The sequence below is a fragment of the Lissotriton vulgaris genome, chromosome 7 (genome assembly GCF_964263255.1).
Source record: "Lissotriton vulgaris chromosome 7, aLisVul1.2, whole genome shotgun sequence".
NCBI classification, from domain to species: Eukaryota; Metazoa; Chordata; class Amphibia; order Caudata; family Salamandridae; genus Lissotriton; species Lissotriton vulgaris.
Window position 1 is genome coordinate 1,189,258,076 of NC_141695.1, and position 25,905 is coordinate 1,189,283,980.

Sequence of the window (25,905 nt, forward strand, 5' to 3'; positions counted from 1 at the left end):
CAAATGCTGATACGGAAATTCAAACCACAACACTCGCTTCCAGCACGAGTGTTCATGCAGTTTATAGGTATGATGGCCTCCTGCATCTTCATAGTCCCACACGCGAGACTACACATGCGTCCGCTTCAGGAGTGCTTGGCACGTCAGTGGAATCAGGCTCACGGACAATTGAAAGACCTAGTGTTGGTGACCGGTCGCGCATGCAACTCTCTGCATTGGTGGAACCCACAAAACCTTTGCAGGGGCCGACGGTTCCAAGAGCCTGTGCCACAGATTATACTGACGACAGACGCATCTCTCCAGGGATGGGGAGCTCATGTACTCCATTACACAGTGCAGGGACTATGGACAGCACAGCAGAAGAAGATGCACATCAACCTTCTGGAACTGATGGCTATCTTCATGGCAATCAAAGCATTCAAAGTACATTTGTGCAACAAGGTAGTGTTGATCCGGACGGACAACATGACGGCCATGTACTACATACAGAATCAGGGAGGTACACACTCTCCACAGTTGTCTCATCTGGCTCCGAGCATGTGGAAGTGGGCCATTCAGAGAAACGTCTTCCTCATGGCAGAACACCTCCCAGGCAAGGACAGTCAGATGGCGGACCTGCTCAGCAGGCACAGCCACCAGACGTACGAGTGGGAGATACATCCATCAGTACTCCAACCGTACTTCCAGCAGTGGGGTCAACCAGAGATAGACCTGTTCGCCACAAGGGAAAACGCAAAATGCCAAAGCTTTGCCGCCAGGTTCCCACACCCACAGTTGCAGGGAAATGCGATATGGATGAACTGGTCAGGCATATTTGCGTACGCTTTTCCCCCAGCACCGCTAATACCGCTAGTGGCACGCAAACTGAAGCAACACTCGATGACTCTCATCCTGGTTGCTCCGACGTGGGCACACCAACCATGGTACACCACGTTTCTAGAACTCTCTGTGGTACCGCATCAAAAGCTGCACCTCACGCCCAGGCTTTTGACGCAGAGCCATGGCGACATTCAGCATCCAGATCCGCAACAGCTCAACCTGGCGATCTGGCTCCTGAGGTCTTAGAATTTGGCTACCTCAACCTTCCTCCTGACTGTATGGATATCATAAGGGAGGCAAGAAAGCCCACCACTAGAGCAGGTTATGCGGCGAAATGGAAGCGGTTTGTCGTTTATTGTGCCAACAACGACATTAATCCGCTAGATGCATCTACTCACAACATCATCTGTTATCTGTTACATCTATATAAATGCAATATGGACTATGCTTCCATTCGTATACATTTATCCGCAATAGCAGCTTATCTCCAAAACAGGCAGCATCTCTCACTTTTCAGAGTGTCTGCCATCAAAGCTTTTCTGGAGGGACTCCAACGAGTTATTCCTCCCCGACACCCACCAGCACCTGTATGGAACCTGGATGTGGTCCTTACCAGACTGATGGGTCCACCTTTTGAGCCTCTACACTCATGCGAGATACAATTCTTGACGTGGAAAGTGGCTTTCCTAATAGCAATCGCATCGCTACGACGAGTTAGTGAACTTCAGGCACTAACTATCCAGGAACCATTCATACAGATTCACTCCAACGGGGTGGTACTACGCACTAACCCTAAGTTTCTGCCTAAAGTGGTTTCACAGTTCCATATGAATCCAACTATAGAACTGCCAGTGTTCTTCCAGAATCCAAATTCAGTGGCAGAGAGAATGCTCCACACACTAGACGTCAAGTGAGCTCTAATGTACTACATAGATAGGACAAAAGATTTTAGGAAGACAAAACAACTGTTTGTTGCCTTTTCACCACAACACAAAGGCAACCCCATTTCAAAAGCAGGTATAGCCAGGTGGATCGTTAAGTACATACAGATTTGCTATCAAAAGGCTAAGCGCACATTAACGATTCCCCCAAGAGCCCACTCAACACGAAAGTTGGGGGCATCCATGGCTTTCCTTGGAAACATTCCTTTAGAGGAAATCTGTAGAGCAGCCACATGGTCTACCATACACACATTTACAAAACACTACTGCGTAGATGTGCACTCCAAACAGCAGGCAGCTGTAGGGCAGGCTGTTCTAAATACACTTTTTCAGACTGCTGCAGCTGGCACGGACGGCCGCCGCTAATAGAGGGACTGCTATATATTCTATGCACAGATATGAATTGAGGAGCCCACATGCCTCGAACCGAATATGCTACTTACCAGTATGCATCTGTTCTTGGCATATAGGGCAGCTGACATTCATATCGCCCGCCCTCCTCCCCGGCGCCTGTAGCGGCTGCAGCACTCAGAATTACTCTTAGCATGGTCATCACTTACTGTACTACACTCCATCTCTGCCACAATGGCGAAAAACAATCTGAGGATGGAGAGGATGCCCATGCGCACTGTAGTCCAGGGGAGGAGCCACCTATCTCGTGATACTTCGAAGACTCTTCCAGGACAACAATGTGCAATCATCCGGACCCAACACGAGGCGGCGATCTATGCACAGATATGAATGTCAGCAGCCCTACATGCCAAGAACAGATGCATACTGGTAAGTAGCATATTAGTTTTAACTAACTATCTTTACTACTTTCGTCTAATTCTTCATTATAAGGTTTTAAAAAAAATTAAATTAATGTTGTTTAACTCAAACGATTTCACATAAGGTGACCTGTTTGTTTCCTTTCCTTTGATTTTGTTTGGGTCTAAATAAAAAAGATTTCCCCTTGTTAAGTGGGCTGATATTCCACACGTAAGCAGCGATACGGAGTGACTTTAAGGTTCATAAATGTGCCTATAAAGAGGAGTTATGATTACAGTTAATAACCACTTTTTAGTTTCCTACATAGCAAAAGAATAATAACACTCCGGTATATTTCAAAATCCTTTCACACATTCATCACAGATCACCTTAATCTTGCTTTACATCGTAAAACGGAATCAGTGTTGGAGAGAAGGTCACTGCTGACAATATTTGAACTAAGTGCTTTCACACAATACAAGCTATCTGTCACCTATGCAAATTGAGTCGTTCCCAAAACTAACATCTTTCCGTTAATGCACAGACTGTTGGGTATGTTTTTTTTTTATCCATTTGTACGATTCACTGACACATGTCCATTTATTTGCTGGATGCATTTATTTTCACTGTTGGAACATGTGTGTGATCATCGTATACATTTAATTTCTTGCTGTTCCTTTCATAGACCCCCTGTTGATGACGAAAGCTCAGCACTGCATTCACGAACCCCCAGGAAACAGGAGGCGTTTAACACTGAGATATGCACAACTCCTCGTAGAACACCAAGGTCCAAATCTTCTCTCCTTGACAACCCATTCCTCAGCAGTGCAACTCACAACCAGGTAGAGAAAGGCTCTCCTGTTCCCAGAGAAGCTCAAAACGCAGAGCAAAATTCTACCACTCCACGCCGGACGCCCAGGTTGAGGTCTGTTCACTGGGACAGTCCATATCCCAGCAGTGCCACCCAGAACTTGGTAGACAAGCAGTTGATCTCACTACAAGAAGCTCAGGACACAGGAAAATCTTGTACCACTCCTCGCCGAACACCCAGGGCTGTAAATCAAGATGGTACTTTGCCCAGTGTTGTCAATCAGAACCTGGAACAGATGCAACCCACAACTGTCCAGGAGGATCAGGACTCCACTCCGACCTGTTCCATACTTCGCCGGACGCCAAGGTCCAGGCCTGTCCACCAGGACAATCCTCTTCCCAGTGGTGTCATTCAGAACTTTGCAGAAAAGTCCTTGCCTGTTCTTTCGCTTCCTTGTAGCTCAGGGAGGACAATTAGCAGCCCTCGGCGGGCATCTGGTACCATCCACCCTGATGACACTCCCAGTATTGCTATTCCTGAAAGCCTGGTAGAGCAGCAGTTTGCCTCTCTCCAACAAGATCAGAAAACAGGACAGTCTTGTGCCACTCCCCACCAAATTCCTAGGGCCATAGCAGCCAACCAACACAAACCTCCCCACAACAGTGCCGCCCGTAACTTGATGGAGACTCGAGCCCCTGCTCTGCGCAAAGACCGAGCTTATCTGAGTAATCATGAGGATCGGAGTAAAAAGAGGAAGGTAGAAGGTGGACTGCTTAGCGAAACATCAGTGTCACACAAGTCACCTGTGACCTACAAAGCACAACGGAAGAAGAAGTGGAAGAAAAACTTGGGGGTGAACATATCACCAATTGAAAAATCTAGCCATAGGTTCCTAGCAGTTGTCCTCCATGACGTTGCGGGTGCACCTCAAGAGGATCCTGAACAGGTAATTCCTAGCAGTTACCTTAATCATTGTTGTAACTCTTATGCAATATTTAACAGCTTGGCTACTCAGCGTGATGGTCATTGTCTTCAGGTTGTCCTCATTAACACCAAATGTCAGACTTTTCGAGAAGTATCATCATCTTAGGATCTGTGCACAGTGCAGGGTTCAATAGCACAAAGAAAATGTTAATGAAAAATATGTGCTGCACATAATGGCTGAAATGTAGACTCAGAGTAAAATGTAAAAGGCTTCAGTTGGAGGCTAGGAGGTTTAGTATGACACTGCAGTTTTAAGATATTGTGATGGATACTTCTCACTGCAGAGTCCTCATCTTTTGAGTCCTCCAAGGCACCATACTACATCTTATAACTTTTCAATGGCCACTGCATGCTTGTGTTGCCGTCTCTCCATCCACTTTAACCACTTCCAGATGTGATGACATGGAGCCACACACAGGGTGCTACCTCTGCACGCTGACCAATTCTGCACCCTTTTACAGGGATCTGGAGCTTTACTTCCCACTTTTCTCAGGGTTTTCTAAATTTGGAAGAAAGAAAAACAGATTGTGTGCCAGGAAAATGTCTTCCCCCGAAGATTTCAAACCATGCTGCGACTGCTTCAAACAGATGTCAGTCATGAAGCCGCATGATGTTTGACTTGGACGTTTTGGCTTGAAGCAGGATTCGAAGTTGTGCGATAATGCTTCATGGTGCACTCAAGGAGTGAATGGCCAAACTCTACTTTGCGGAACATAAGAGAAGTGGCCGGCCTTGTGTTACGTCCTGAAGTCTCCCCCAGTTCACTCACTGCCTCTACGTGAGTCCAATTGTGGTTTAACCCCCCCCCCCCCCCCCTTTGCCCCAAACTCACTCTAGAGAGTGATTGTGTGTGTTCAGCACGCTAAAGGTCGAAATCTGGCTGCATAGTCAGACTCCAACTCAATCCCGGTCCTGGAGCCTAGGCACCTAATTCCCTTGGGCTATTGTTGATCCCGAGTCCATGCTACAGTTTGGAGTGGTTTCATTTGTCTTAAGCCTGCCTTCAAACCCCACAGATCTGTTGTCAGCTCCAGGTGGGATTCTGCTAGCGATCTTTCTCTGGTACTATCTGAGCCTGTCTGCCAACCACCAAAGCTGCGCCTTGCAGTCTTGTTTTAAATTTTCGGGACCCTGGGCAACTCCTATTTTAGAGGCCTCTGTTCGGACAGCATTGAAGTTTATTCAACTTTTTCTGCTAATTCAAGCAGCTCACATGGTGCTAGAAAGTATTGATTTGTACTCTGGACACACTAAACCAGCTGAAATAAGTCTTGTCTGGTATCCCAAAAATCCTTAGAATGACACGGGGTAGAGGGCGAAAGAGCTGAGAGGTAGAGAACGGCAGTTAGTGTGAGAATGGTTGAAGTACAGAAATAGAGGTGACAAAGTTCACTTTCCCCGGGGCCCCCATACAAGATGGAAGCCCTGGGCAATTGTCCTCTTTGCCCGTACCTTAAAACTTCCCTGGCGCCCTGATGTCTTGAGTGTAGTCTCTAGCAGTGATACCTGCTCTGATGCTCGCCAGAGTTCCAGGTGAGCTGGCTCCTGAACCTGCACTGAATTTGTTGCCTGTTCTGGACTAACTTTGGCAATTTCTCTGCCCCTGTCTTGGTACAGAATCATGAAGGCTCCACCTGTGGTGATTGAGGACTGAGTTAAAGCACTTCAAGGACAGCAGGGCATTAGCTTGCTCCCTGGGGCTGCTTTCTCTTGTTTGCTAGTTATCTGTCTAATTTAGGAAATTCCAGTGCTGTTTATAATAGGCATTCCCTAATGTCAAAGGCACCCTTCACAGCCTATTCGAGAGCTTAACAAGCGTTTTTGTGTCTTCAGAGGCAGTGGTGCAGCTGCTAATCAGGGCAGCACACCTCCGTTTGGTCCTCACCTCCTGCTGCCAAACTAATTTAGTGCCCCGCTTGTTTAGTCTTTTGAAGCCATTAGGGGACAGGGTCTATTTCTGTTCGCCCCCCTTATGCACCGTTAGTTCAGACAAGATTGTTTAAGTTGGATACACTCTTAGTCTTATGTTCACTCCTCCACTCATCGCCACAGTTGCAACTCAAATCTCGATGGCTCATGCTGTTATTTTATCCTCCAAAATTAAGTCTTTGCTCACCAAGGGTGAATCGAAATGGGCCCAGAGAGGGGGACAGGCTGCTACTTCCATTACTTTCTAGTTCCCAAGAAGGAGAGGGATTAAGACCGGTCGTAGACCTCAGACTTCTGATAGATAATTCTAGGAACATACTCTGCACCTTTGAATACACCAGATACCACATGGGATTGGAACAATTTCCAGCAATGGAGAAGCTGTGTAGCTCTGTACTGCCCTGGAGGTGACCGAGTAGAACCACACACTGATGTCCATGGATGCAACATTCAGCATTTGCTCCCAGGGTTGGTCATTCAAACCGTTAAGCATAGCTGTTCCCTACCCTTTCTTTTTATTCTGCCAAATCTGACCACCCACCAACTTTCAGAGGATCACTTCTCCCTTCTGTTACAGGAGGTGAGAGTGTTACGCTCCAAATTTGCTATTGAGCTGGTGTTACTGACTCTGAATGAGGATAGGGCTGTTTCTTTGTGCTGAAGGAGGATGGAGGCCTCTGGCCTATATTGGAACTATGACCTCTGGCCTATATTGGAACTATGACATCTGACTGTCAAACAACAAATTAAAATTGCTCGTGCTACCTCAGATCTTGACTGCTCTGGGCTTGGGGGGGACTGGATGGTGTCCCTGGACCTGCAGGACACATTTTCATATAAGTGTCCAGCAGTCCCACAGGTGTTACCTGAGGTTCACAGTTGGGCAGAAGTATTTTCAGTTTTTAGTTTGCCATATACCATCTCCAGATGACGGCGGACATCTTGGCTGCTTCACAAAGGCTGGCATTAATTGCAGTTATCTAGGATACAGTGCAGTTCACGGCCTTTCCTCTGTTACAATGAGTCCAGGACATTGAGGTTAAGATCAAGATATTTCAGCCTCGGTCCTGGATCTCAGTAAGAGCGGCTTTTTACACTCCTGCATCTTTCTTGTGGGCTACACCAGGTGGCACATGTGGTATCTGCAATGGAATCTGAAGTTCCAGTGAACCCACCATCAAAGAAAATGTTTTACAATCTGCAGTGATGGCTGATCAAACACAGTTGGTCCAGCTACAGTCCCCTCTACCTTCCCAGCTGACAGTGGTGACGGAAGCATCACAGCTGTAGTAGAGCGTTCATATGTTGAGGGTGGAGCTCAGAGGACTCTGGTATCAAATGAAAGCTCAGTTCCATATCAGTCTGGTGGAGTTGGGGCCTTTCATCTGGCATTGAAGGACTTCTTTCCATCCATCAAGTGGAGGCTGGTACAGATTCTCACAGACACCTCCACCACCATGTAATGTTACAACAATCATGGCCTTATGGGAACCTCTTTAGGGCGTTGAAGCATTTCCCTGATCTTGAATCATCTGGTGGGATACATCCTGAGGTGACAAACGGTGCCTGCCAACAGTATGGAGGACCTAGGCTAGATCTTTTTGCCATTGTCGAACGCATTGTATCTAGGGTTTTGCATGTTGGAATTTTTTTGAGTACGCTCAGTTTTTTTAGATTCATTTCCACTGGAAGACTACGCATTCTGGTCCCTGCCTACCATTTCTTGATGTCTCAAAAAAAATAGTAGGAATAACTGGGCCAGAGTCCTCCTAGTTAGTTTAGATTGTGCCAAGAATGTGTGGTGCATGGAACATTTGAGCATGAGCATCTGTCTCCTGATCAGGTACGACTTAGAGAGTATGTTGATTCGCAGCAGCATTTCACCCGATCTACACTTCCATGTGTGGAGACTGAGCAGCTGCAGTTGACTGCATTCGGCCTGCTGCCTTAAGTGGTGCCTGGTACCCTTTCCTCCAGATGCCCTTCCACAAAATCCATTTATGCCAGGCACGGAAATAGATTTTTGACCTTGTGTGGCATTTTATAGATTGACCCTTTACGAGCCAAATCTTCAGATTTTTGGGGTTTTTTTTTGTTGGTCAGTGGCCCAACAAGGACTTGGAGGAGACACCATAAAAGGTTATTTGTGGGTCCTTTCAGCCTTTTTACATTTGCCTGATCAAGTGTCCTTGTTTAAATCATCTGTTAAGGTTAATAAGAGTTGACACACGTTTCCTCCCAGACCATTTGTGATGCCACAGTGGGATCTTAATTTGTTCTAATCCTTTCTCATGTGCAACCCCTTTGAGCTGATGCAGAGCTGTCTGCTGTTTCTTTACTTTCAAGACTATCTTCCTTATTATGATTGCTTTGACTCATCGCATGAGTGAGGTTCAGCATTTGTCCTACATTACTTTTTTCCCCAGATAATTCGGTGTTAAGTCCCTACTTAACACTTTCAGCAATCTCAAGCTACCTGCAGGTTTTGCCTTCTCACCCCACAAAAGAGTAGGAGTGGCTCTATCGGTTTGACAACAAATGGGTTTTGAAATTTTACATTGTTTGTTCTAAGGAAAACCGTCTGGATAATTACCTTTTTGTCAGGTTCCCTGTAAAAAAGGGAATGCTGTTCACGTGCTGAACCTGTTGAGCTGGATTGTGCTCTGTTTCAGAAAGAGACATGTTAGTGTTGGATTCCTTACCTTAGAATATCCCCAGGCGTCAGACTGGATCCAGAAAGTTTTTTGTCAGCAGTACCCCTGCGCGTCGGTAGGTGGCTTCGTGCGGCTCCGCATCAGTCAATGGTATCGTAAGCGCCGAGATGACGTCACGGAAACTACTTAGGCGCCACCTATGCGCGCTGGCATCAGTTCTTTATTTTTCCGCGCCAGCAAGCGCAGATCCGGTTAGAGCACGTACCCAAGTCACTTTTTGACTAACTTTTTTGAGACTTTTGTCTCTGATTCTTTTGAGTCTGACTCCTGGTGCCCCGTAGAGATGCCTGGGTTTAATTCCTGCAGGGCCGGTCGCTGTACGATGTCGGTGGCGGACCCCATGGCGTCTGTCTCTACTGTCTGGAGCACGACTATGACTCCAGGTCTTGTTCCGACTATCTGGCCATGGCTCCAAAGGCTTTGCGGTCACAAAAGCTGCTGGAGGCCCGGCAGTCATCTCCGTGCCGTTGGAGTCTAGGGGTCGCTCGAGTGACCGTACGTGGAGCCATCATCATCGCTCCTCAAGGTCGAAGTCTTCACACTCCGAATCGGGTAAGAGACGTCACGAGACAAAGTCGAAGAAGCATCTGCACACTCCGACGTCCCCCTGTTGGTCTGCAGACGAGGGGGCCAGGGGCTCTTCCCACGCGGCTCCGTTTGAGCCTGAGTGTCCCGCGGCCTACCCTCCTTATCCGGGTCCGTCGGCGACTCCGACCCAGGTGCAATAATTTCTTGCCGCTATGGACAGCCTTTTCAGGCCTCAGGCTCCCGCCGGCGCGCCCTCGGACCCCGCGGTCCCAGTTGAGGGCTCTTGCTTACCACTGGCGGCTCCGGCGTTGCAAGGTCCTCTGCCGGCGGTTCTGGCCCCGGTGCCCCACCGTGGCTCCTTTCCCTGCGCCACAATGGGTCCCGTTCTTCCCACCTCCGCCCTTGCCTGGGTTTCCGGACAATTTTACTCCGGCTTGGGACCCTAATTGGGACATGGAGCCGGATCGGACCATTTGTATTCCCCTGTCCCTCCCCCACCGCAGCAGCCTGTGCCTCGGGCGGTGGTGGAGGGGGACGACTGGGAGGGATCTGAGGACCCTCTTGCTCGGGAGTGCAAGTCTGAGCAGGAGTGGGCGGAGGAATGGGAGGATGCAGGTGGCCTTGACCTCTCCTCTGAGCCTGGTTTTCTGTCACCTCCTGCTGTCATGAAGGAGGCCACCGCATATACTGTGGTGCTCCGTCGAGCAGCTGAGGCCCTTGACCTGCCTACTGTCAATCTCAAAACCAACCTCCTCATTGAAGTTCTTCAGCCGACGGCAAGTTCTATGGAACCTCTGCTTCCATTCAATGAGGCTTTAACTGATGTTTTGTTGGGCACCTGGTCTAGACCAGCCACAGGGGTTCCTGTGGATAAGCGTCATCGCCTGGCACCGGGTGACCCTGCCTTTTTAATAAACCATCTGACTCCGGAGAGCCTGGTCATCTAGGCCTCCACTTCCCAAAGTGCATTCCCTACAGCCCCATCGGATAAGGAATCAAAGAAGCTGGAGCAGTTTGGCAAGAAATTGTTTTCCTCTGCCAGCTTGGGGCTGTGGTCAGTCAACACTGCATGCCTCCTGGGCCGCTACTCTCACGCTCTGTGTGGCGCAGACACTGCCCCAGAGCCCGGAGGAGGTTCGGGCTGTACTTTCACAGGCTGTTGCGGAGGTGGAGGACGCCGCGAAGTTCGCCATCCAGTGTGGGCTGGACACCGTGGACTCTTTGGGTAGGTGATCTCCAAAACAGTGGCCCTATTTCGCCATGCCTGGCTGCAGTCCACAGGGTTTTCAGGGGATGTCCGGAGTTCCCTCATGGACATGCCTTTTGATGGTACTCGCCTGTTTGGCGATAAGGCAGACAGTGCGCTGGAGCGTTTTAAGGACGGCCAAGTCCTTGGGTCTCTCCACCACACAGCTACGGCCAAGTCCTTGGGTCTCTCCACCACACGCCTGGCCACATCTACCTTGCATTCCTTTCCTGGCCATGAAAGGGGCGCCCCTACACGTTCGTTCAGCCAGAAGCCTGTGCAGAACGGGCGTGGTGGCAGCGCAGGGGGCCAGCGTTCGGGTCAGTCCACCTCAGCTCCCGCAGCATCCGCCTCAACTCCTTACTAGTCCGAGCTTTGGGGTGCACCCCACGCCGGTGGGCGGCAGGATTCAACATCACCTCCCTAACTTGCGTTTTGTCACTTCGGACAGGTGGGCGCTGCAAATCATCCGAAGGGGCTACTCCCTCCCCTTCGAGTCTGCCCGCCTAGCCATGACACCTCAGTTCCACCGCATGCCGGGGGTTCACTTTGCGCTTCTCTAACAGGTAATCACAGCCCTCTTGGCCAAGGGGGCCATTGAGCGCGTTCCTAGGCCAGAAGTTGGACGTGTAGTTATTCCCACTACTTTCTGGTCCCCAAGAAGGAGAAACTGGGCCTGCGCCCCATCTTGAACCTCAGGACGTCAATCGCTTCCACCGGAAGGAGAAGTTCAAGATGTTGACTCTGGCTCAGATCTTGCCTGCCCTCGACCCTGGATACTGGATGGTAGCGTTGGACTTGCAGGACACATATTTTCACATCCCCGTCCTGCGGCCCACCGGCGTTCCCTGCGGATCACGGTAGGCCAGGAGCATTTTCAGTTTGCCGTGCTCCCCTTCGGCCTTACCAGTGCCCCTCGGTGTTCACGAAAGTGATGGCGGTGGTCGCAGCTCATCTGCGCAGATCAGGGGTTTCAGTCTTCCCATATCTCGACGACTGGTTGTTGAAGGCGGGCTCGCCCCAGGAAGTCTTCTCCCACCTCCAGAGTACGGCCGACCTCCTGCATTTGCTGGGGTTCTCCATCAACGTGCCGCAGTCGCACCAAGTCCCTCTCAGAAGCTCCCCTTCATCGGAGCGGTTCTGGATTCGACACAGTTTCTGGGTTATCCTCCCGAGCAGCGAGTCCGGGATATTCAGGCTATGATTCCGATCTTTCAGCCTCTATTCTGGGTTTCAGTCAGGATGACGCTCTGGCTCCTGGGCATGATGGGCTCCTGGGCCTGATGGTCTCCTGCATCCTGCTAGTGCAACATGCCAGATAGCATATGCGGGCTTTGCAGTTGGACCTGAAGTTCCAGTGGGCACAGCATCACTGCAACCTGTCCGATCAAGTCCAGATCTCGGAGGGCACTGCACGATAATTGCAGTGGTGGCTCACGAATCGCGATTGGGTCAATGGCAGAGCCCTCTCCTTTTCCCAACCGGAGCACACATTGGTGACAAATGCGTTCCTCCTGGGATGAGGCGGCCACTTGGGAGAGGTGGAGATCAGAGGCCTCTGGTCTCCGGGGGAGTCCCGGCTTCACATCAATCTTTTGGAGCTTCGCGCGATCAGACTTGCACTGAAGGCATTCCTTCCCTCTGTCCGTGAAAGTGTAGTGCAGGTGTTCACGGACAACACCACCGCCATGTGGTATTGCAACGAACAGGGCGGGGTGGGGTCGTGGACCCTATGTCAGGAGGCTCTTCGTCTCTGTACATGGCTGGAACATCAGGGTATTACCTTGGTGGTTCAACACCTGGCAGGTTCTCTGAACGCCAGGGCGGACAAACTCAGCCACCGGTGCTTGATGGATCACGAATGGCATCTAAACTCGGACGTGGCGCAAGGTCTATTTCTGCAGTGGGGAGAACCTTGGTTAGATCTGTTAGCCAACAAAGAGAACACACAATTTCATCAGTTCTGCGTGTTGGAATTTCCAAGGTGGCACTCGCTCGGCGACACTTTTCGTCGCGAGTGGAGTTGCGGTCTGTTGTACACCTTTCCGCCTATACCACTTTTGCCCAGAGTGCTGAAGAAGATTTTGCGCGACCGGGCCCAAGTCATCCTTGTGGCTCCGGATTGGGCACGAAGATACTGGTATCCCTAGCTACTCAGCATGGCGATTGAGCCCCCGATGCGACTGCCTCTTCGGGAGGATCTTCTGTCGCAGCAGCAGGGGATGGTCCTCCATCCGAACCTGTCCAGCCTCCAACTCCATGCGTGGAGATTGAGCTGCGACAGTTGACAGCTTTCGAACTTCCTCCCAAAGTCTGTGATGTCATTCTGGCAGCCAGGTGTCCGTCCACTAAGACGGTATACGCCTGCAGATGGAACAAATTTGTGGCATGGTGCACAGCAAAGGCTGTGGATCCCCTTTCTGCCCTTCTTTCTGAAGTCCTTCTGTTTCTTCTATTGTTTGCCAGCAGGGCTCTGCTCTGGGCACTAGAAAAGGTTATCTTTCGGCCATCTCCACCTTTCTACAGCTTCCAGATCAGCCTTTTCTTTTTAAGTCCCAGGTTGTTAACCGTTTCCTGAAAGGCATTACACACACATTTCCCCCGTGCCTTTAATAATGCCTCAATGGGACTTAAATCTTGTCTTGAACTATCTGATGTGCGCTCCCTTTGAGCCCCTTCATAACTGTCCTTAACGTCTTCTCACTCTAAAGACGGCTTTCCTTGTAGCTATCACCTCTGCCAGAAGAGTGAGTGAGCTCCAGGCTCTTTCTTCTAAACCACCTTTCCTTTATGTTCATCCGGACAAGGTGGTTTTAAGGACCCGTCCTTCTTTCTTGTCAAAGGTTGTCACGCCCATCCACATCGGGCAGACCATCACTTTGCCCACCTTCTTACCGCCTCCGCATCCTTCAAAAGAGGAAGAGCGGCTCCACCGTCTCGACACAAAACGTGCACCCTCGTTCTATCTGATGCGCACACAACAGTTCCGGGTGGATGACCAGCTCTTTGGTGTCTACCTGGGCGCCAAAAACGGTCAGGCCGTGCACAAACGCACCATCTCTCGGTGGGTTGTTCTGTGCATCAAAGCATGTTACTCGGCCAAGAAGGAGCCTCCTGTGGGGCTCCTTCCCCATTCTACCAGGGCAGCGGCAGCCACTACTGCCTTGGGGCGCGGCGTTTCCTTGCAGGACATATGTCCGGCAGCTTCGTGGGCATCGCTGCACACGTTTACTGCCTTGACAGTCAAGTCCGGAGAGACTGCTTCTTTGGCCGTTCTGTTCTCCGTGACTCCCTGGTGTAATCTTGTTCGCAGACCCACCTCCGGGTTGGTATTGCTGGGGTATCTATTCTAAGGTAAGGAATCTATCACTAACTTGTCTCTTTCACATGCACAAGTTACTACTTGTGTAACTATATATCTGTAAGAGACATTAGTTAGTGAAAGATTCCTTACCGCCCCACCCATCCTCTCCGTTCTGCGAACTGATTTCTAGGGTTAAGGTCATCCCTTTCAGGGCCTTAGTTTCATGGCACCAGTGGTCAGTTTCTTGCATGGCTCGGCGTTCCTGGCACGGAATGTCATGTACAGAACTAACGTTGGCTCGCATGGGTGGCGCCTAAGTAGTCTCCGTGACGTCATCTCTGCGCTTACGACTCACGCCACCTACCGACGCGCAGGGGTACTGCTGATGAAAAACTTTCCGGATCATTCTGACGCCTGGGGATATTCTAAGGTAATGAATTTATCACTAACCAATGTCTCGTACAGATGTATCGTTACACAAGTAGTAACTTGTGCTTCAAGGTCTATTATGCAAGGGTCAAGTAGCCGCTTTCAGGATTCCACCAGTGTCAAGGCACCTACCACTGTGTTGGCACGCTGAGTGCCTCTCCTTTTTTTTTTTTTTGAAATATATTTTTATTGCAGGAATCAGGAAACTGTTACAAATATGACCAGCATCAAAAATACACTGAAATCAATCGTCTGCATCCCGTCCACCCCCCGCAGCACGTTTTTATACATTATCATCCAGCCCACAGTTCAAAAGTCGGGCAATAAAATCCAGTGGGGGTTCAGCAGGAGCGAAAGGCTGGTCCGGATAATCCACTGTCCGTCATCTGCTTTTCTAAACAAGCCCCCAAACCCAAAAGAAAGTCCCACCCACAAAACACTAACTTGCAAAGAAATCCCTCCCCCACCCAACCCCGCCATCAGTGTATGGTAGCAACCGCAATAGGATTCGTGAGAGGACCCAAGATGAGCGTATCAGTAACAGAAAACACCATCGCCTATCGGGACTCAGGGCGCGCTGCTATCTCACTATCAGAGCCGCTGGGGGCGCAATAGTCTCTGAGGGCCTGCACTAGTGTCTCCCATTCCAGCGCTGTCTCCTGTGCTCGTTCGTTACGTTGTCTCCCAGCCAGTTGATATCTCAGCGTGCTTTCCCCCGCCGCCCACTTCAATAGTTCGCTATGCCATCTGCTCCCGGTCGGACCAGCTCGTGCCTTCCAGTTCCTGGTCACCTCTCGTTTGGCCAAGAGAAGCCCTAAATCAATAAATTTACTGGAAATTTTGTTTTTGGGGGTATGTGGAAACCAATGCAACAGACCCACCGCCGCATCAACCGATAGGGGTCTCCCCGTCACCTCCGTCAGGGTCTTCTCCACCTCCACCCAGTAGGAGGATAGACCCGGGCAGGCCCACAACATATGGAGGAGGTCTGCCTCTGGCGCCGGGCATCTGGGGCAGGCTGCCGAGCCCGTAGCGAAATATTGTTGGATTTTCGCCGGGGTCAGGTATGCCCGATGGAGTACATAATAGTGGACCAACTGAAAACGGGCGTGACGCGTCCCCTTCCAAGCTCGCCGCACGAGCTGAGACCAGGTCGCTTCCGGGATTTCCTTGCCTATGTCTGCCTCCCAACGGGCCTTGAGGGTCGTAAGGGGGGTCAACCCTTCATTGATCAATCTACCGTAGAGGCAGGTGACCGCCTTCACCGTGCCCGCAGACATCATGACGTATTGGCACACCGGAGACGTAGGAGGTTCCTCCTGTCCGCCTTTCCAATGCGCCTGGATTGCCCGGACCAGGGCCGAGTGCAACAGGAAGTCCCCTGGGGGAATCTCGAAGCGGTCAATGAGCTCCTGGAAAGGCAAGAGTACCCCGGCCTCATAAAGATCCCCCACCAACTGCAACCCCGCGTCCTCCCAGTCCGCCAATCGTGACCAATCCCCGCCATGGGGCAACGCCGTCAGCATCCCCAATGGTATTTCCGGCGCATACGGTATTCGGAGTTGGCCCCTGGCGTGAGCCCGGTTCCAACACAGGCGAATGGTCTTTTCCTCCAACGTCAGGTCCTGTAGGGTCAAACGTTGGCGTAGAGCTATGAAAGATAGGACATGCCTGGCCATCCCTGTACCTCTCCTGTCCTCCGGGCCTCGGAATTCCCTGGCAACCTCCTGGGTGAAGGTCTGGAGCTGCGCCGCCAGATAGTATTTCTCGAAATCCGGCACCGCAAGTCCACCCTCGGCTTTCGGCCTCATCAGGGTCTTAAGGGCCACTCTACGGCGGCCCGAGCCCCAAAGGAATCCGGTCATCGTCGACCGTAGGAGCCTAAACGTGGCTGGCGGGATCCAAACTGGCAGCGCCCGGAAATAGTATAGCAGTCGGGGGAGAGCCACCATTTTGAGGAGGGCGACCCGCCCCGCCAACGAAAGTGGCAGTGTAGCCCAGAAGTCCATATTCCCCCGTAGAGCTCGACTGCATCTGGCGATGTTTCCGTCCAGGAGGTCAGATGGATCATGATAAATGTACACCCCCAGATATCTGAAACAGTCAGGTTCCCATCTAAGTCCTCCATTGAGGACTGGACTAGGGGTGCCTCTACGGACCGGGAAGAGGCATGTCTTGGTCCAATTTACCTGTAGGCCCGAGACCGCCCCGAACGCCGTGAGCGCCGTCTTAGCTCCATGTAGGGCCTCGACTGGGTCCTCAAGGAAGAGTAATAGGTCGTCGGCATATAACGAAACATGGTGCGGGCCCGAAGGGGTCCAGAAACCACTGTAATGCGCCCCCGACCGGAGTAGCACTGCGAGGGGCTCCACCGCCAGCGCAAAGAGAAGTGGGGATAACGAACAGCCCTGTCTCGTGCCCCTTTCTACTGGGTACTGTGAGGAAATTAATGGGCCCGCCCGAACCCTGGCCGACACGGAGGCGTACAAGACCGCGGTCCATCTGATGAAGCCCTCACCGAGGCCAAACCGTCGCAACACCGTGTGTAGGTAGTCCCATTCCAGGCTATCAAACGCCTTCTCTAAGTCCACCGACAGGACCACTGGGCACGGAGCATCCATTAGCGGCTCACCCAGCAAGCGGAACAACCTACGGATGTTCATTGTTGTATTGCGCTTGGGGATGAACCCGGCCTGGTCCTCATGCACTAGGGAGGCCATGTGGCCAACTAGTCTCGAGGCCAGGATGCTGCTCAGAATCTTATAATCGACCGTCAGCATCGATAAGGGCCGGTAGGATGCCGGATCGGTTGAGTCTCGCCCCGGCTTGAGGAGGGGAACCACCAGGGCCTCACGCATCGAGCCAGGCAGTCGGCCAAGCCTCTTCGCCTCTCTATAAACAATCACCAGTCTCGGAGCCAGAAGGTCGGCATAGGTCGCATAAAATTCCACAGGAAGACCGTCTAGTCCTGGGGTCTTGTTCCGCGCCATCCTTTTGATGGCGCTGCGGATCTCCCCCAGTTCGATATCGGAACCTAGGGCTTTCGCCACGTCAGGCTCCACCACCGGGAGCTCTAGGGGTCCCAAATAGTCCTCAAGAAGGTCGGGGTCTTTGGCAGCACGACTGCGATACAACTGATCGTAGTAGTGCCGGTAGCAGCCCAGAATCTCCGGTTGAGTGTGCACCATGGTCCCATTCGCCATACGCATGGATGTCGTCAGTGAGGTCTGGCGCGTAGGGTTAGCCAGCCATGCCAGCAATGCACTCGATTTATCCCCTTCTGCAAGGGACCGAACCGTATAGGCCTTGTAGTCGAAGCAGCGCAGCCGCTCGACCTCAGCCGCCACCGCCTCCTTCGCCTCCGCCGTGCGTCCCTGGAGTTCAGGGTGCCCGGGGCGGCGGAGTTCCAACTCCCGAAGCTTCCGATCGGCCACCTCCAAGTCATCGAGGATAACCCGCCTCATACCTACCTTCTTGGTGATGCAATAACCCCTCACCACCACCTTAAAAGCGTCCCATTCCAGCGCCCTCGAGCTCGCAGAGCCCCCGTTGGACGCGAAATACTCCTCGATCTTATCACCTAAGTCCGCTCTGAAGACAATGTCCTCGAGTATCTCAGGGCGTAACTTCCAGGTGGGCACCGCCGGCGCCCCCGGAAACCAGCGAAGGGCCAGCAGGAGGGGGTTATGGTCCGAGATGGTCCTAGTCAAGTATTCGGAACGGATGGCCGCTGAAACCAGTTCAGTCGAGCCAAGAAACCCGTCCAGCCGAACGTGCAACTCGTGAAGGCCCGAAAAATAGGAGTAATCTCTAGTGTCGGGGTGTTGCGCTCTCCAAATATCCGTCAAACCCCAGCGTGTCTGCCAGTCTCTACGGCCCTTGGCCACGCGGCGGACCGGAGAATCAGGGAGGGGCGGGTGCGAGCGATCGGTCTCCACATCCACCACTGAATTGAAGTCCCCACCGAGCAGGAGGGGCCCCGTGAAAAAGTGGGCTAGTGAGCCCGATAACCTGGAAAGGAAGGCAATCTGGTCCATGTTAGGTGCGTAAACACAGCAAACGTTCAGGTCCCTCCCCCCCAGAGTACCAGAGATGGCCACGTAACGCCCCTCGGGATCTACCACTGAGTTTGTGACCTGGAAGGGAACCCCAGCCCGGATCCAGATTAGCGCCCCCCTGGCATACGCTGAGTACGACGTGTAGAAGACCTGTCCCCTCCATCTACGCTGTAGCGCCGCCCCTTCCGCCTTGTTCAGATGGGTCTCCTGCAGTAGCGCCATTTGTATTCCCCTACGCACTAAATAAGCGTGGACTTTGTGCCGCCTAGACATGGTATGAAGCCCCCGCACGTTCCAAGTAATACACTTCACATTAGCAACGTCAGCCATTGTCCCATACTGTGCGTGCAAAGTCTCCCCATCTGGGTCTCAACAATAGGCAAACAACAATCCCCCCAACACTGATGGCGGCCATATCCCCCAACCAAAACTCAACAAATCTTACGTTACCCAAACCCCTGCCCACCCTCCCCAGAACAGGACCCAAATAACTCCATCTAGTTCCCATCCAAACCATGCCCTCAAGAAACCCCCTCGTCCCAAACTAATCCTACAGTCGCCACCGTAGGAAGGCCTTAAGGGCCAGGTGCGGGCTGGGCGGTGGCAGTGGGCCCTCGATGCCCTAGCTGCCAGGACTAAAGCAAGCCCTAAACAGTAACGGAAACCCTCGGGGCAAAGGCAGGGCACCCCACCCCCCGCTTCTCCTGTGATCATGTTGAACCATCGGCTCCCTCCACCCCCGCTACGGGCCCCCACCCAAAAGGATACAGCTCACCCTGTCAACCCTGTCCATCAAGAAGGTCCTCAACCGATTTTGGTGTAATCACCGGTGTGCCGGTACTATCTGTCACCGAGTTCTCCGAGTCCGTCGATGCCCCCTCGTCACCAGGGTTCTCTTCTTCTGCGATGGCATCCTCTCGTGACCCAGACAGGGCAGACAACACCTCCAATACACCTTTCCGCTCCGTCGATGTCTCTGCAGTAGTAGGGCCGCCTGAACGGCCCCGGCGACTCCGCACCCTCGTGGACCGCCGTCGCTGTCCCGGCTCCGCAGTTGTCTGAGATGTGGAGGCGAAGCCATCTTTCCCAGCTCTATAAAGTTCAAGCCAGTTACAGGCATCCTCCGGGGTATCAAAAAACTGAGTCTTGTCATCTACAATGACGCGGAGCCTTGCAGGAAATAGGAGCGAGTATTGAATGCCCTCGCTCCGGAGCTCGCGCTTGATCGCCAAGAATGAGTACCGCCTACGTTGGGTTTCATAGGTGTAGTCCGGGAAGATGTTCACCTGGCTGTTCTCCACCTTGAAAGGGCCATTATGTCTAGCGGCATTGAGGATGAGGTCCCTGTCGCGAAAATGTAGGAGGCGCGCCACCACCGGGCGCGGCGCCCGGCCCAGTTGCGGTGGCCGTGCTGGGACTCTATGAGCCCGTTCAAGGGTGTAGAAAGAGGATAGGCCCTCCGGGGCTACCGTGTCTCGGAGCCAGGCCTCCAAGTAGGCCACCATGTCGCCATCCTCGATCTTCTCCGGAAGGCCCACCACTCGGATGTTGTTGCGCCTGTTACGGCCTTCCGCATCCTCCGCTCGCTGTTCCAGGGCAGAAATCCGGGTTAGAGCATCTTTCATTGCCGCGGCCAGGGTTCGCTGCGCCGGCTCCAAGGTTTTCACCGAGCCTTCTACTTCTTTGACCCTGTCCGATAGCTTGCCATGATCCGCCCTGAGGAGGCCCAGACTCGTCGCCACCCGGGCAATGTCCTGCTGAAGGGCCGAGCGTGTGGTCGCAATCGCTTCCAGGACGCGATCAAACTGTTGCTGCAGCGGTGCGCCACCAGTGTCCCCCGGGTTGCCGCTGCCCTCCTTGTCTGGGGTCTCCGAGTCAGAGGCGGCCGGGGTGGGCCCCTTGGCCCCTCTCGGCTTCCCCATATCGCGGGAAGCGCACAGTGTGGGCTCAGATAAAGGTGCCACCGAGTGCGGGCGCCGACTATAACTCTCCCGAATGGAGGCCCTCGGGATAAAGGCCGGTGATCCTCTTCTCCAGGGCCAGGTGGATCTCCACAGGTTCGGCTCGCGCCACCACCGTGTCGTCTGAGAGCGCTGAGGAGGAGGCGGAGACACTCGGCGCCAGGCCGGGCAGGTCCGTCTGGTTGACGAGGATCCGGAACGAGGGCCACCCGCACCTCCAGAGACTTTGTGGCACCAGGGGGTTATGCTTCCCATGGGATCGGGACGATCGGGGGATGCAGCCAAGCGCCTCGTCGGGGGTCGTCACTACCGCCGGGACCTCCAGGCGTCCGCGTGCCGGGGTTTACTATGGTAGGAGCTTCCGATCGCCCGGGCGCATTCCTCAATGTCAGGGTCTCAGCAGGGCAGAGTCCAGCTTCTCACTCTCCTGGAAAACACAAGAGCGGAGGGCACGTTATGACCAGCGGCGTTCATCCAGGCTAATGGCCCCGTCCAAGGGGACAAAGGGGTCCGGACGCCATATTGGGTCGCTCTCCCCGGGACCTCAAACTTCGTGTTTCGGGCAGATCACCCCTCGTCCAGGCCGCGCCGGGCGTCTCAGTGGGGTCCAGTTGGGCCGAGCGACGATTTGCGGGGGCTAGGGTGCCCCGCGGCCTCCGATTAGCAGGATAATCCCGGGCTCAGTCCCGGAGCCGAGCTCTCAGGCGACCATCGCCATCGGCGCCCAAGCCACGCCCCCCTGAGTGCCTCTCCTTGACATCTGCCAGGCTATGACTTGGTCATCAGTGCACATGTTTACAGAGCACTACTACTTTGATGACCAGGTCCGATCGAAAGGGCATTTCACCTGTTCAGTCCTGCTAGACGTTTTAGTCTGAACCCACTCTTTTGACCATCCACCTTTTGGCTCTGCTGGTTTGGTATCTTTTTTAAAAGAAAGAGTCTGTGGTTATAAGTATCCGTCAGAAGAACAAATTACTTTGATTTGGCAAGGCTCATTCTAGTGGATACTCTATCTAACCATAGATTCATCGCCGCCTTCCCACCCCCATGTTCTGTTGAGTGGCCACTTTTTAATATCTGAAAATGGCCCAAGTTACTAGTCTGCATACTGGTGGCAACAATTGTACATACTCTGTCTGAAGGCGTGGAAAGAGATAAGCAAGAAACTGACATTGGTGCACAATGGTGGCAATTATGTGCAACTGGGTTAACTCCGTCGCTTCCTGGGTGGTACATAGCCACCTAGTGGCACACAGGAGCATTGGTGGAAAAACTTTGTGGATCCAGTCTGGCAAGTATTGAGTAGTCCAAGGTGAAGAATCTGCTAGAGTAGCCACCAGAAAGAATGTTCGCAAAGGTAAGTAACTTGTATATCTGGGTGCCTCCCTGAGGAAGGGCAAGTTAAAAATGCTGATGCAGGTTGAATTGAATTGAAGGCAGATTTATAGAGCGCGAATTGCTGCCCGGGGGCGTCCAAGCGCTAGAAAGTAACCAAAGGAGTCCTTGTGGAGTGGCTAGCAGAGAATCAGTGGGGAGAGTTAAATAAGAAAGTCTTTAACTGCTTGCGGAATGAAGAGAGGTTGGGGTTGGCTCTAAGATGTAGGGGAAGAGTGTTCCAGGTCTTGGAGGCATTGTAGGAGAATGTCCTGCCACCAGTCCGAGTCTTTTTTATTCTAGGGACCTTGGCCATGAAAGTCTGACTTGAGCGGAGATTTCTGTTGGGTTGGTAGTGGGTGACTAAGTCACGGGTAATCGCAGGGCCTGTGTCCCAGAAAGCCTGATGTGCAATGCATATGGCCTTGAAGAGGATCCTCTGGCGCACTGGCAGCCTATGGAGGCTGACCAGACCGGCTTTCACTGATTGCCTACGAGGAAGCTCGAGCAGTGAGCGAGCTGCACAGTTCTGCACTGTCTGGAGTCTGCGTAGGGTGTAATCTGGCGCTCCAAGGTAGAGGACGTTGTTAAAGTCTAGGCGAGACTGTATTAGACCTTGGATAGCTATTTGCTTAGCTTCCATGGGTAGTAGGGGGAGGATTTTCTTAAGCATCCTGAGGAGGCCGAAACAGGTGGCTGAAAGTTTTGTGGCCTGGGTGTTGAATGAGAGGGTACTGTCTGCCACACCCCAAGGCTCTTGATGTTATCCTTGGGCGCTGGAGGAGAGCCTAAACAGGGGGGCCACAAGGAGTTGAAGAAACTGGGGTTCGAGGGGCACAGGAGCATCAGCTCCGTTTTGTCCCCATTTAATTTGAGGGATGATGAGGACATCCAGTTCTTTACTTCCTCTAGGCACTCTCTAAGTCCGCCTAACATTGGCGTGTTGGCCTCTTGCGCCAATGAGACCACCAGCTGGGTGTCGTCCGCGTAAGAAATATTCTTAACCACAAATGGGCGGACGACCTCAGCCAGTGGCCTCATATAGATGTTGAAAAGAGCGGGGCTTAAAGAGGATCCCTGTGGGACTCCACACCTTAGTGGTCTACTATTGGATACAGACTCAACATCAAAAACTCGAAAGGATCTGTCCTCCAGAAAGGATTTGAACCAGAGCCAGGCTTGGTCCTTGATTCCGACACTAGACAGACGGTACAGCAGGGTGTCATGGCTGACCGTGTCGAATGCCGCACTGAGGTCAAGGATGATCACTGCCACTGATCCTCCTTGATCCAGGATTTTTCTGGATTCCTCAGTGACCATAAGGAGGGCGGACTCGGTTCCGTGTTTGGGTCTGAAGCCCGTTTGGGTAGGGTCTAACAGTTGGTGGTCTTATAGGAAATTCACCAGATGGAGATTAATGTATTTTTCCAGGATTTTGCTCACCCATGGGAGCAGGGAGATAGGTCGGTAGTTGCTGAAATCTAAGGGGTCCAAATTGTTTTTTTTTTTAGTAATGCTCGGACCATGGCCTGTTTCGAGACAGGAGGGACCGTGCCGGTGGTGATAGATGCAGGTCCAGGTTCTATTTACTTTTGATCCCAGAGACTAGATTGTGTCCTTTGACTTTCAGGGCAAGTTCTTTCATGTGCTGCTCCTACAGTCCAATAGGCATTACCTTTTATTCAAGGTCAGTACGGAGCCCTCCTGCAAAATCTGCAGTGAGGACTTTTGCATTTGAATAGGTCACAAGTAATATTCGCAAAAACAGTTGATGGACAGAATGCAGAACAATGTCATACATTCACCCCAGTACAGTTTGGGCTGGACTGTTGCCATGAGGCACAGGGTCAAGGCTGATTTGCAAATGGCCATGTCTGAACTGGGGTGGTGCAGAGTGCATTAAAACAATGGATTTAGGCCCAGATCTCTGTACTGGGGTGAATGTATGACATTGTTCTGCATTCTGTCCATCAACTGTTGTTTTTGCATTTGTCACCCCGAGTGGGATGGGTATGCTCAGACGTGAGTCCCATGCTCTCCACACCACTGGAGTCAAGCTATCCTGTCTGAACACGGCTGATAGCCAGAAACTGGTCCTAGGATGCTTGATTCCGGTCCAGGAAAGACATGGCTTGGCAGTTCGGGCTGGACTGTTTCATGAGGCACAGGGTCAAGGCTGATTTGCGTATGGCCATGTCTGAACTGGGGTGGTGCAGAGTGCAAAAAAATGATGGATTTAGGCCCAGATCTCTGTACTGGGGTGAATGTATGACTTTGTTGTGCATTCTGTCCATCAACTGTTGTTTTTGCACAAGTAATATTCGGCACACTGTCTTCTGACTTGTCAGTTGCTCCACATTTGAGGTAATAGGAAATATAGAGATAATGTAACGTCTGCACACAGGAGTGGCACTTATATGCGACTGTCTCATAGCTATAGGTGGTAAGGGGTCCTAATGGCTTCACCCATTGGCACTCCAGGATATTGCAAAGTTTTCAGATCCAGTATGGTACCTGGGAAGGTCTGTAACTTTTTTGTTAACTTCTAAATGGAAGTTTCCATAGGTAGATTGTACAATTGAGGTTGTGCACAAACATCCCTCTAGCTGTACGAACAGCCTATTATTAAAACAAGCATTTGCAATGCAATAGGTCTCGATTTTACTCGAGTTTGAGCTATTAACATTGCAAATAACAATGCCTTTTATTTTCATTTTCGTTTTTAAAACCTAAATAAATAAAAGGCATTGTCATTTACAATGCCAATAGCTTAAACTTGCGTAAATGCGAGACCTATTACATTTCAAATGCTTGTTATATAACGCTAACTCAACCCGGAGGCATCAGAGCACTTCACATGAGCACCAGTTGCGTTACAGACGGACACTTTCACTTTGTTAAGCACGGGGGGATTACGTGATTAGCCGAGGATATTTATCATTGGTCTCCTACTGCTGACTACGGGACCAGGAGATGTGAAGTGCAACCTCTGCTTTTCTGCTTGACCACTTTGTGTAATCCTGGGCTAATATAATTTTACACTCTCTCCAGTTCCACATTGTCTTTTTTTAAATTGAGCGTGTTGAGAAAAGTCTAAAATTGGCCATTTAAAATGATTGCTGTTTCTATGTTAAAACTTGTATACCTAGGATACAGAGGATCAGGCAGAGTACACGTCATAAGGACAGGTTTACTTTCTAATGCAGTTTTTTTTTTGCTAAACTCAAAGGACCCCCATCATCACCACCTGACACATTTCGTGTTACATTGACATGAAGCTGGGGCGAAGAATACCAGCTCCCTGCATATGTGCCCACTAGTGAGCTACAGCACTGGGACCCAACAAAAGGAGCTCAAGAGCGACTTGTTCCAAGCATTATAAAAGAAATCTACAGAAGGTGTGAGTTGCGCCCTGGATTTGGGAGGTGCAATAGAGCAAAAGCCCAAGCATAGGAAAAATTACCACTCTGGGAATACACAGAAAGTGTAACAGCCATGCTCAACATGACATATGCGGTATACAAACAACATATAAAGGTGTATCTACCCCACAGGACAGAACACATATAGCAGATAAACATATAGAAGGCGTAACTACTGCCCAAGAAGTGATACACACAGTACATTACAACTATATAGAAGGTGGTGCTACTATCCCCCTAGCCGTCATACATATGGGAATACAAGGACTATACAGAAGTTCTAACTGGCCAAAACATACATTGGATGCAACTACCAACGCCTACATCATGCATATGGAATAAACCTATACAAAATAATAGGGGTAACAACCACTCAAGAAATGGTACGTATGGTACATAACATAAGAAAGGTGTAACTTTTACCCAGGACAGACGCATACACTAGGTGTAAGTACTACACCGGGCATCATGCATATGGGACGTGAATACACAGAATGTATAAGGACCACCGAGGACATGAGAATTTCAGACATACATACAGAAGGCACAGCTTTGGCTCAAGGCACGATACATCCGGTTCATAATAAACATACAGAACGTGTAACTACCACCCAGTACATCACAAGTACAGA

At 51.4% G+C, this 25,905-nt stretch overlaps 1 protein-coding gene across 4 annotated transcripts in view; it reads left to right on the forward strand.

The window, feature by feature from the left end:
- PRR14 (proline rich 14) overlaps positions 1 to 25,905 on the forward strand; it is a 588,115-nt gene that overhangs the window by 187,404 nt on the left and 374,806 nt on the right. For all 4 annotated transcript variants that reach the window (XM_086931668.1, XM_086931667.1, XM_086931670.1 and 1 more), the window contains one exon: positions 3,196 to 4,267. In XM_086931668.1, the coding sequence (XP_086787794.1) occupies positions 3,196 to 4,267 (1,072 nt within the window). The remainder of the gene's footprint in view (positions 1 to 3,195; positions 4,268 to 25,905) is intronic.